Here is a 12,741-nt window from a genome sequence, read left to right as displayed (position 1 = left end):
GAGCAACCAGGCTAGCTGCTAACTTGAGCAGTGTTATGTTATTGAGTCAAGCCTTTGGTGGGGGGGCATTTAAAAGGCTATAAAGTCTGCAATTAGTTTATTAAGACCAAATTGGTTTCAGTGATAGTGTAATATGTAACTTAATAACAACACAGCTTGCTCTACTTATACAGCAGCTTTAKATAATTTCAGTCAAGCAGTTACTTCAACATGTCTCCTGTTTTACCGCCCATAATACTCCAGGAAATTTACAGTGGATTCAACGAGCGTGTTTGAGTCCCAAATGGCACCCTATTCCCAATATAGTGCACTACTTTTGACCAGAGCCCTATGGATGCCCTGGTCAAAAGTAGAGCACTACGTAGGGAATAGGCAGCCATTTGGGACTCACAATGAGTGATCAATTCGTATTTTKAATGACTTACTGTACGTCTGTATAATTTCATATGAACAGGAGCCCTAGCTAATGAGTAGCCACCGGTATAATATTTAACATGGATAACACACTCCCTAATGAGGTAATGGGTGTTTTACTATTGGCACTGTATCAAACAATGGAGTGAGGTGAGTGAACACATAAGAGCCTGTGTCACCCAATAGTTTTAATATGCTTTCTCTACTTGTCTCCTTCCCCTCAAGAGGCTTTCTCTCATATTAAACTTTATTTGTCACATGCCCCGAATACAACATGTGTAGATCTTACCGTGAAATGCTTACTTACAAGCCCTTAACCAACAGTGCAGTTCAAAAAAGAGTTAAGAAAATATTTACAAAATAAACTGAAGTAAACAACAATAAAAAGTAACACAATAAAAAAAAACATAACGATGCTATATACAGGGGGTACCGGTACCGAGTCAATGTGAGGGGGTACAGGTTAGTTGAGGTAATTTGTACATGTAGGTGTAGGGGTGAAATGACTCTGCATAGATAATAAACAGTGTGTGTGGGGGGGGGGTCCGGTGGCCATTTGATTAGCTGTTCAGCAGTCTTATGGCTTGGGGGCAGAAGCTTTTAAAGAGCCTTTTGGTCCTAGACTTGGCGCTCCGGTACTGCTTGACTTTGGTGACTGGGGTCTTTGACAATTTTTGGGACCTTTCCTCTGACAGTATATAGGTCCTGGATGGCAGGAAGCTTGGCCCCAGTGATGTACTGGGCCATACACATTACCCTCTGTAGCGCCTTACAGTCAGATGCCGAGCAGTTGCCATACCAGGCGGTGATGCAACCGGTCAGGATGCTCTCGATGGTGCAGCTGTAGAGCTTTTTGAGAATCTTGGGACCCATGCCAAATCTCTTCAAGTCTCCTGAGGGGGAATAGGTGTTGTCGTGCCCTCTTCACGACTGACTTGGTGTGTTTGGAACTTGATAGTGCGTTGATGAGTGATGTGGACACCAAGGAACTTGAAACTCTTGACCCGCTCCACTACAACCCCGTCGATGTTAATGGGGGCCTGTTTGGCCCGCCTTTTCCTGTAGTCCACGATCAGCTCTCCTGATGACCATTGATTTGAAAGGCCTTGGACAGTTTAAAATGGCAAGGTGGTGGAAACCCATTAAGTGTACATTTATCACCGGTCATGATGGAAAGGAGACAAGCCAAGGAAGCCTTTTAAGAGATCCAGGACATATCAAAGAGTCATCACAAGCAGATGACTTTGCATTGCTTCTTTGGTAGGTTGATGATACAGCATGAAAGTGGAGGAGGTGGGGCCGATGGTGGCTTGCAGTGGGTGTGTGTGAGTGTGCCTGTCTGTGTCTGTCTGTGTGATTGTGCCTGTCTGTGTTTTGTGCATATATTTACCCAGGTAAGTCATGACAAATTACAACACATTTTCTTTTGCAATAACGACCTGACCGACCTGACCAGCACAATGATTCAGTGCAGCAAAGCAGTGTGTGTGTGGTGAGGGTGTGTGAGCATCGCTGTGTTCCACTAACCTTGGCTGGAGGCCGAACCTCGATGACTCACCAACAGGGCCTCCTGGTTGTCTGCCAGGGCCTGCTTGGCCAGGTAGCGCTCCCTCTTCACCTTCAGCCCCAGAGACTCAGGGACGTCCGGCACCATCCAGTCTATCGCTCGCAGGACAAAGAACACCACATGCTGAAGAGAGGGAGGGAGGGAGGGATGGAGGGAGGGAAAAATAGCACACATTAGGGGTGACAGGAAGGTAGAGAATAGAGAGAGAGAGACAGAGATGGAAAAGAGAATCGAGGGTGAAATTACAGAGAAACGTCAGTGGAAGTAGAGGGATTCTGAGAAGAGCAGTATCAACAGAGTTAAGGTGATAAAATATTAAAGAGTAAAATACCATGTGAGGATTGAGAGGCAAAGATTAGTAGGGAGCAAGCAAGCTTCAAATGATCAAAGGTACACAATAACATACACAGGTAGGAGATAAGGGGGTAAGAACAGGACAAGACAAGTAATGAATAAGACAGACAGACAGACAGACAGACAGACAGACAGACAGACAGACAGACAGACAGACAGACAGACAGATCCTTGCGTACCTCAAAAGCGATGATGAAGCCTAACCTCACAGCCAGGAGTTCCCAGTAAATCAGAGTGTAATTTCCATTGTTGTCCCTAAAGGCTTTATATCTACAGACAACAGAGTACACAGTCAGGGTAAGAACAACAGATCAGGGTTGTCAACATCAATTGTGCCCTCTACTGGACAAACTTGGGCATSACATTTAAAACATGCTAAAGCAGGAGAGTTCGACTTTCATGGAGTTTTGGTATAAAAATTCTAATAGCATTTGTTGGCAGTTGGCTAGTTTAAAGGTGTCATGACGTTGGCCGGTTGGGGGAGGTTAATGACCCCCATAAATACCTTTCCCCTTTTCTCTCTCTCTACTTTATAGAGTTGACTCTTGGAAAGCCTTTGTTAACATCCAGAGTCTGGTAACATCAAAAGGTGGGAAACAGAACCATATTTCGGTAATCCAACCAGTTGAAAATATGCGTTGGTACTTAATGAATATGATGTCAGATCAGTTGTTGTCTGAGACATTACTACTAATGACAGTTTGACATAAACTGTATCTTGGAAAGTCTACACATTATAGTTATCAGATTCACATGGAATTGTTGTGCAATTTAAATGTTTAAATATGAAACTATTTGTGAATAGATGAAATGTAATTTTAGCTTCTTAATGAGAGAACGGTTTGTCATAGAGTAAACTCTGCTCACTCAGAGGCCCCGCCCAAGTGAACAGACATTGGTTGTAAACTATGAAACACGCCCTTCTCTTCACCACGATATAAGCCCGTTGACGAAAATCCAACTTTCTGTTCCAAGGACGTGAGGACTTGCGGTCCCTGCGTTAAAAGGACAAGATCACCTACAGAACTAAGCTAACCTCAGCGTGAGCTCTGGTTGAACGACAAGAACCTAACGAAATTAGCATCGAATCTCAACGTGAAGGTGACGATCTACACGCCGAAAGGATGAATTTCGACTATACCAACCAGAATATAGCATGAGCATATAGCATGGCGACTTGGTATGAACTTTGAACTTTTATTCACTAAAGAAGTGATATCTCCTAGCCATTGCGTTAGCAACAGCGGYTGTAAACGTGGACTAGGACAGGACGGAAAAGTAGCCATTTTACCACACAACGACGGTACTACCACGTATCCGTTCTACCACCAGACATTATTCAAAGGACAACCCGGCCTTCCATCTACGACCAACCGATCGAATCGCAGCTCAGAGTAAATATTTATTGCATTTTTCTTTTCCAAATGGGCGGTTATTTAGAATGCATAAGATTCTATATTTATGATAGCATAGCTTCCTAAGGTCAGATAGAGACACAGAACCTTTTGTTCCTCAGTCTCCCCGCACTTTCATTCAAACCCAACCCCCTTTCCTTTGTGTAACCAGCCGTCATGTTGGCTCCGTCCACCAGCGACGTTTTTCATGTATGACATGGACAACTGGAGGCCCCCGAGGGACGCCATTGTTGTAGGCCTGCAGATAAATTTTACAAATAAAGTAATATATTTTATATACAAAACACGAAGAACACCTGACACAGACTGACCAGGTGAATCCATGTGAAAGCTTATGTCACTTGTTGTCACTTGTTAAATCCACTTCAATCAGTGTAGATGAAGAGGAGAAGACAGGTTAAAGAAGGATTTTTAAGCCTTGAGACAATTGAGATATGGATTGTGTATGTGTGCCATTCAGAGGATGAATGGGCAAGACAAAATATTTAAGTGCCTTTGAACGGGGTATGGTACTAGGTGCACCAGTTTGTGTCAAGAACTGCAACGCTGGTGGGTTTTTTACGTTTAATAGTTTCCCGTGTGTATCAAGAATGGTCCACCACCCAATAGACATCCAGCTAACTTGACACAACTGTGGGAAGCATTGGAGTCAACATAGGCCAGAATCCCTGTGGAACGCTTTCGACACCTTGTAGAGTCCATGCCCCGACAAATTGAGGCTGTTCTGAGGGCAAAATGGGGGGGTGCAACTCAAAATTAGGAAGGTGTTCCTAATGCTTGGTATACTCACTGAATAAAAATATAAACGCAACACGCAACAATTTCAAACATTTTACTGAGTTACAGCTCATATAAGGAAATCAGTCAATTGAAATAAATAAATTAGGCCCTAATCTATGGATTTCACATGACTGGGATAACAGAGATGCATCTGTTGATTACAGATACCTTTAAAAAAAAAAGTGGATCAGAAAATCAGTCAGTATCTGGAGTGACCACCATTTGCCTCATGCAGTGCGACACATCTCCTCCACAGAGTTAATCAGGCTGTTGATTATGGCCTGTGGAATGTTGTCCCACTCCTCATCAATGGCTGTTGTACACGTCGATCCAGAGCATCCCAAACATGCTCAATGGGTTACATGTCTGGTGAGTATGCAGGCCATGGAAGAACTGGGACATTATCAGCTTCCAGGAATTGTGTACAGATCCTCGCGATATGGGGCCGTGCATTATCATGCTGAAACATGAAGTCATAGCGGTGGATAAATGGCACGACAATGGTCCTTAGGATCTCGTCACGGTATCTCCGTGCATTCAAATTGCCATTGATAAAATGCAATTGTGTTTGTTGTCCGTAGCTTATGCCTGCCCAAACTATAACCGCACTCTGTTCACAACGTCGACATCAGCAAACTGCTCACCCACACGACGCCATACACGTCTGCCATCTGCCATCTGCGTCTGCCATCTGCCCGGTATAGTTGAAACCGGGATTCATTTGTGAAGGGCACACTTTTCCAGCGTGTCAGTGGCAGTCAAAGGTGAGCTTTGCCCACAGAAGTCGGTTACGACACCAAATAGCAGTCAGGTCAAGTGGGTGTGAGGACACCACACACACACATATATATACAGTGGGGCAAAAAAGTATTTAGTCAGCCACCAATTGTGCAAGTTCTCCCACTTAAAAAGATGAGAGAGGCTGGTAATTTTTCATATAGGTACACTTCAACTATGACAGACAAAATGAGAAAAAAAAAAAAAATCAGGAAAATCACATTGTAGGATTTTTAATGAATTTATTTTGCAAATTATGGTGGAAAATAAGTATTTGGTCAATAACAAAGTTTATCTCATACTTTTTTATATACCCTTTGTTGGCAATGAAGAGATCAAACGTTTTCTGTAAGTCTTTCACAGGGTTTTCACACACTGTTGCTGGTATTTTGGGCCATTCCTCCATGCAGATCTCCTCTAGAGCAGTGATGTTTTGGGGCTGTTGCTGGGCAACACAGACTTTCAACTCCTCCAAAGATTTTCTATGGGGTTGAGATTTGGAGACTGGCTAGGCCACTCCAGGACCTTGAAATGCGTCTTACGAAGCCACTCCTTCGTTGCGCCGGCCGGTGTGTTTGGGATCATTGTCTGCTGAAAGACCCAGCCACGTTTCATCTTCAATGCCCTTGCTGATGGAAGGAGGTTTTCACTCAAAATCTCACGATACATGGCCCCATTCATTCTTTCTTTACACGGATCAGTCGTCCTGGTCCTTTGCAGAACAAACAGCCCCAAAGCATGATGTTTCCACCCCCATGCTTCACAGTAGGTATGGTGTTCTTTGATGCAACTCAGCATTCTTTGTCTCCAAACACGCGAGTTGAGTTTTTTACCAAAAGTTATATTTTGGTTTCATCTGACCATATACATTCTCCCATCTTCTTCTGGATCATCCAAATGCTCTCTAGCAAACTTCAGACGGGCCTGGACATGTACTGGCTTAAGCAGGGGGACACGTCTGGCCGCAGGATTTGAGTCCCTGGCGGCGTAGTGTGTTACTGATGGTAGGCTTTGTACTTTGGTCCCAGCTCTCTACAGGTCATTCACTAGGTCCCCCGTGTGGTTCTGGGATTTTGCTGCACGTTCTTGTGATCATTTTGACCCACGGGGTGAGATCTTGCGTGGAGCGCCCAGATCGAGGGAGATTATCAGTGGTCTTGTATGTCTTCATTTCCTAATAATTGCTCCCACAGTTGATTTCCTTCAAACCAAGCTGCCTTACCTATTGCAGATTCAGTCGCTTCAGCCTGTGCAGGTCTACACAATTTGCTTTCTGTGTCCTTTTGACAGCTCTTTGGTCTTAGGGCATAGTGGAGGTTTGGAGTGTGACTGTTTGAGGTTGCGGACAGGTGTTTATTTATACTGATAAAAGTTCAAACAGGTGCCATAATCAGGTAACGAGTAGGAGGACGAGGAGCTCGTTAAAGACGAATTACGGTCTGTGAGAGCCAGAATCTTGCTTGTTTGTAAGGTGCAAATACTTATTTCCACATAATTTGCAAATGAAATTATAAAAAATCTACAATGTGATTTTCTTGATTTTTTTTTCTCATTTTCTCTGTCATAGTTGAAGTGTAACTATGATGAAAATTAATGCGCTCTCAATCTTTTTAAGTGGGAGAAGCTTAGCACAATTGGTGGCTGACCCTAAATGACTTTTTTGCCCACTGTATATATATATATTAAAAACTTCAGGCACGAAAAGAATGGCGACTCTGTTCGCGTTCTTAGGAAACTTGCATATTTAAGTTTTTTCAATGTATTATTCTTACAACTTTACCCCAGGAATTTAAGTCATTACATACAGCCGGGAGGAACTATTGGATATAAGAGCAACGTCAACTTACCAACATTAACGACCAGGAAATAGACTTTCCCAAGCGGATTCCTCTGTTTTGTCCACACCCAGGGACATGGATGGATACCAGCAGGCGACCCAAAACAACGGCGCCGCAGAAGGGGCAAGCGAGCGGTCTTCTGGTCAGGCTTCCGTAGACGGGCACATCGCCCACTGCTCCGAGTATACTACTAGCAACGTCAGTGTCTTGACAACAAGGTAGATGAAATCCGAGCAAGGGTTGCACGCTCCGCTCTGGGTGCGATCCCCCCTCCCAGAGGAGACATCAGAGATTGTACATTCCTTTGTTCTCACGGAAATATGGCTCATCGCGGAAACGTTATCAGAGTCGGTTCAGCCACATGGCGTTCTTCCACGATCGCGCCACGAAAAAACATCTCTCTGGTAAGAAGAAGGGCGGGGGTGTATGCCTTATGATTAACGAGTCATGGTGTGATCATAACAACATACAGGAACTCAAGTCCTTTTGTTCACCTGACCTGGAATTCCTTACAATCAAATGCCGACCGCATTATCTACCAAGAGAATTCTCTTCGATTATAATCACAGTCGTGTACATCTCCCCCAAGCAGACACCTCGACGGCCCTGAAATAACTTCATTGGACTCTATGTAAACTGGAAACCACATATCCTGAGGCTACATTTATTGTAGCTGGGGATTTTAAGAAGGCTAATCTGAAAACAAGGCTTCCTAAATTTTATCAGCATATCGAATGCGTGACCCGGGCTTGGAAAATTCTGGATCATTGTTACTCTAACCTCTGCGACGCATACAAAGCCATCCCTCACCCTCCTTTCGGCAAATCTGACCAAGACTCCATTTTGTTGCTCCCAGCCTACAGACAGACACTAAAACAGGAAACGCCCATGCTCAGGTTCAAGATTGCTTTGATCACGTGGACTGGGATATGTTCCGGATAGCGTYGAACAACAACATTGATGTATACGCTGATTCGGTGAGCGAGTTTATTAGCAAGTGCATCGGTGATGTTGTACCAACAGCGACTATTAGAAACCTTCCCCTAACAGAAACCGTGGATTGATGGCAGCATTCGCGCAAAACTGAAAGCACGAAACACTGCTTTTAATCAGGGCAAGGCGACCGGAAACATGACCGAATACAAACAGTGTGACTATTCCCTCCGCAAGGCAAACCAAGCTAGGCGTCAGTATAAAGACAAAGTAGAGTCGCAATTCAACGGCTCAGACACGAGAGGAATGTGGCAGGATCTACAGTCAATCACGGACTACAAAAAKAAAACCAGCCCCTTCACGGACCCCGATGTCTTGCTCTCAGACAAACTAAACAACTTCTTCACTCGCTTTGAGGACAATACAGTGCCACCAACACGGCCCGCTACCAAAACCTGCGAACTCTCCTTCACCGCAGCCAACGTGAGTAAAACGTTTAAACGTGTTCACCCTCACAAGGCTGCCGGCCCAGACGGAATCCCTAGCTGTGTCCTCAGAGCATGCGCAGACCAGCTGGCTGGTGTGTTTACGGACATATTCAATCAATCCCTATCACAGTCTGCTGTTCCCACATGCTTCAAGAGGGCCACCATTGTTCCTGTTCCCAAGAAAGCTAAGGTAGCTGAGCTAAACGACTATCGCCCCGTAGCACTCACTTCCGTCATCATAAGTGCTTTGAGAGACTAGTCAAGGATCATATCACCTCCACTCTACCTGACACCCTAGACCTACTCCAATTTCCTTGCCACCCCAATAGGTCCACAGACGACGCAATCGCAATCACACTGCTCTAACCCATCTGGACAAGAGGGAAACCTATGTAAGAATGCTGTTCATCGACTACAGCTCAGTATTTAACACCATAGTACCCTCCAAACTCGTCATTAAGCTCGAGACCCTGGGTTTCGACCCCGCCCTGTGCAACTGGGTCCTGGAATTTCTGACGGGCCACCCCCAGGTGGTGAGGGTAGGAAACAACATCTCCACCCCGCTGATCCTCAACAAGGGTGCGTTCTCAGCCCTCTCCTGTACTCCCTGTTCACCCATGACTGCGTGGCCATGCACGCCTCCAACTCAATCATCAAGTTTGCAGACGACACTACAGTGGTAGGCTTGGTTACCAACAACGACGAGACGGCCTACAGGGAGGAGATGAGGGCCCTCGGATTGTGGTGTCAGGAAAACAACCTCACACTCAACGTCAACAAAACAAAGGAGATGATCGTGGACTTCAGGAAACAGCAGAGGGAGCACCCCCCCTATCCATATCGACGGACAGTAGTGGAGAAGGTGGAAAGTTTTAAGTCTCTCGGCGTACACATCACGGACAAACTGAAATGGTCCACCCACACAGACACGTGGTGAAGAAGGCGCAAACAGCGCCTCTTCAACCTCAGGAGGCTGAAAAATTTGGCTTGTCACCCTAAAACACACAAAATTTTACAGATGCAGAATCGAGAGCATCCTGTCGGGCTTATCACCGCCTGTACGCCAACTGCTCCGCCCCAACCGCAGCGCTCTCAGAGGGTAGTGAGGTCTGCACAACGCATCACCGGTGGCAAACTACCTTGCACTCCAAGACACCTACACCACCCGATGTCACAGGAAGGCCAAAAAGTCCATCAAGGACAACACCCGAGCCACTGCCTTGTTCACCCGCTATCATCCAGAAGCGCGAGGTCAGTACAGGTGCATCAAAGCTGAGACCGGAAGACTTAAAAAACAGCTTCTATCTCAGGCCATCAGACTGTTGAGCAGCCATCACGAACTTTGAGTAGCTGCTGCCAACATATGACTCAATTCTCTAGCCACTTAAAACCGTTATGACAGGGGCAGTGTTTCCACTTTGAACGAATTGCGTACCAAACGGAATTTCCTCCTACTCTGCCCCAGAAGGTAATACATGCATATATTATTATTACATATGTATAGAAAACACTCTGAAGTTTCTAAAACGGTTTGATTATGTCTGTAAGTAGAACAGAACTCATTTGGCAGACAAAAAACCTGAGAAGACTTCCACACAGAAGGAAAACTCGATTTCAAAACAGTGCCAAATGATACCCCTCCTAGTTATTGATAAGCAAACAACTTCCTAGGGCTTCCACTAGATGTCACCATCTGTAGATTTTAGTTATATGATTCTACTATAAAGGAGGGGCTCATAGGAGCTATTTTAGGAGTGGTCGTCAGAAAATCTGTCTCGTTTTGCGCGCAGCGAGCGAGGAGAGAGTGCTCTCGTTCAATGCTCTTTCTTCAGACAATGAAATTCTCCGGTTGGATCCTTATTGATGATTAATGTTAAACACATCCTAAATATGGATTGCATACATCATTTGACTTGTTTTTGCGACTGTAACGAACCTTTTGAGTTTTTGTCTGGGAGGATTGCGTGCGTCATGAAAATGGATTCGTGGGCTGAACATGCTAACAACAAGTGGCTAAATGATGGGCTTTATGGAACTTTTCAGTCATTTCTGTCGAACTGGGAATCCTGGGAGTGCTTCTGATGAAGTTATTTGAAGGTAAGTGCAATTTTATAGTGTTTTTGTAGCTTCTGTTGACGCCAAAATGGCGACTATTTCTTTGGCTGGATTGTGCTCTGAGCGCCGTTCTCAATAATTATTTTTCCGTAAAGTTTATTTTGAAATCTGACAGCGGTTGCATAGAGGATAAGTTTATCTTTAATTTTGTGAATAACACTTGCACTTTTATTACATGTTTATTATGAGTATTTCTGCAAAATCACCGGATGTTTTGGAATCAAAACATTACTGCACGTAACGCGCCAATGTAAAACTGAGATTTGTTTTAATATATATATGCACATTATCGAACAAAACACACAATACATGTATAACATGATGTCCTATGACGGTCATCTGATGAAGATAATCGAAGGTTAGTGATTCATTTTAACTATATTCTGCTTTTTCTAACTCCTATTGTTGGCTGAAAAAATGTCTGTGTGTGTTTTTTGACTTGGCTCTGACCTAACATAAATCATATGTTGTGCTTTCACTGTAAAGAATTTCTGAAATCGACACCATGGGTAGATTAACAAGTTTATCTTTCATTTGCTGTATTGACTTGTTAATGTGTGAAAGTTAAATATTTCAAAAAATATATTTTTGAATTTCGCGCGCTGCCTTTTCAGTGGAATGTTGTGGGTGTTCCGCTAGCGGAACCCCGGGGCTAGAAAGGTTAATAATTAAAAATTGAATGTAATAAATGTATCACTAGTCACTTTAACCTCTCTTGGATATGTGGGACAGTAGCATCCCACCTGGCCAACATCCAGTGAAAATGCAGAGCGCCAAATTMAAATAAATTACTATAAAAAATAAACTTTCATGAAATCACACATTCAATATACCAAATTAAAGCTACACTTGTTGTGAATCCAGCCAACGTGTCAGATTTAAAAATTCTTTACGGCGAAAGCAAACAATGCTATTATCTGAGGATAGCACCCCAGCAAACAATCACAGACCATCATATTTCAACCATCCCGGCGCGACACAAAGCGCAGAAATAAAGATATAATTCATGCCTTACCTTTGACGAGCTTCTTCTGTTGGCACTCCAATATGTCCCATAAACATCACAAATGGTCCTTTTGTTTGATTAATTCCGTCGATATATATCCAAAATGTAAATTTATTTGGCGCGTTTGATCCAGAAAAACGCCGGTTCCAACTCTCTCAACATGACTACAAAAGTTACCTGTAAGCTTTGTTCAAACATTTCAAACTACTTTTGCAATACAACTTTAGGTATTTTTTTACGTAAATAATCGATAAAATTAAAGACGGGATGATCTGTGTTCAATACCGGAGGAAAACAATGTGTAGCATGCTTTCTGGTCACGTACTTCTAACAAACAGTACACTTCACTCGAGCCTCATTCTGAACATGGCTACTTTTCATTTCTCAAAGGAAAAACCTCAACCAATTTCTAAAGACTGTTGACATCCAGTGGAAGCAATAGGAACTGCAGGAAGGTCCCTTAGAAATCTGGATTCCCAATGAAACCCCATTGAAATGAAAGTGACCTTTGCCAGCCAAAAAAAATCTGTTATAGTCACAGACATGATTCAAACAGTTTTAGAAACTTCAGAGTGTTTTCTATCCAATACTAATAATAATATGCATATATTAGCATCTGTGACTGAGTAGGAGGCAGTTTACTCTGGGCACGCTTTTCATCCAAACGTGAAAATGCTGCCCCTTATCCACAAGTTAAACAATGCCACTTTATTAAATGTTTACATACCCTACATTACTCATCTCATATGTATATACTGTACTCTATACTATCTACTGCATCTTGCCCATGCCGTTTGGCCATCGCTCATCCATATATTTATATGTACATATTCTTATTCATTCCTTTACACTTGTGTGTATAAGGTAGTGGTTGTGAAATTGTTAGATTAMTGGTTAGATATTACTGCATGGTCGGAAGTACAAGCACAAGCATTTCACTACACTCGCATTAACATCTGCTAACCATGTGTATGTGACCGATAAAATTTGATTTGACATATATATCACACACACATACATATACACACACATACATATATATAAGCCAACATAC

General features: G+C 43.4%; 1 protein-coding gene across 2 annotated transcripts in view; it reads right to left on the bottom strand.

The window, feature by feature from the left end:
- The window catches only part of LOC111966539 (anoctamin-7-like), a 67,357-nt gene that overhangs the window by 2,878 nt on the left and 51,738 nt on the right, over nucleotides 1-12,741 (bottom strand). Inside the window, exons 22-23 of one of the 2 annotated variants that reach the window (XM_023991265.2) lie at nucleotides 2,515-2,605; nucleotides 1,942-2,104 (exon numbers count right to left, since the gene is read on the bottom strand). In XM_023991265.2, coding sequence (XP_023847033.1) covers nucleotides 1,942-2,104; nucleotides 2,515-2,605 — 254 coding nt within the window. The remainder of the gene's footprint in view (nucleotides 1-1,941; nucleotides 2,105-2,514; nucleotides 2,606-12,741) is intronic. The other variant, XM_023991268.2, reaches the window with a different exon arrangement.

This window comes from Salvelinus sp. IW2-2015, linkage group LG7, assembly GCF_002910315.2.
Source record: "Salvelinus sp. IW2-2015 linkage group LG7, ASM291031v2, whole genome shotgun sequence".
NCBI classification, from domain to species: Eukaryota; Metazoa; Chordata; class Actinopteri; order Salmoniformes; family Salmonidae; genus Salvelinus; species Salvelinus sp. IW2-2015.
Note: the sequence above shows the minus strand (reverse complement) of the source record. Positions and strands in the feature narration are given on the sequence as shown.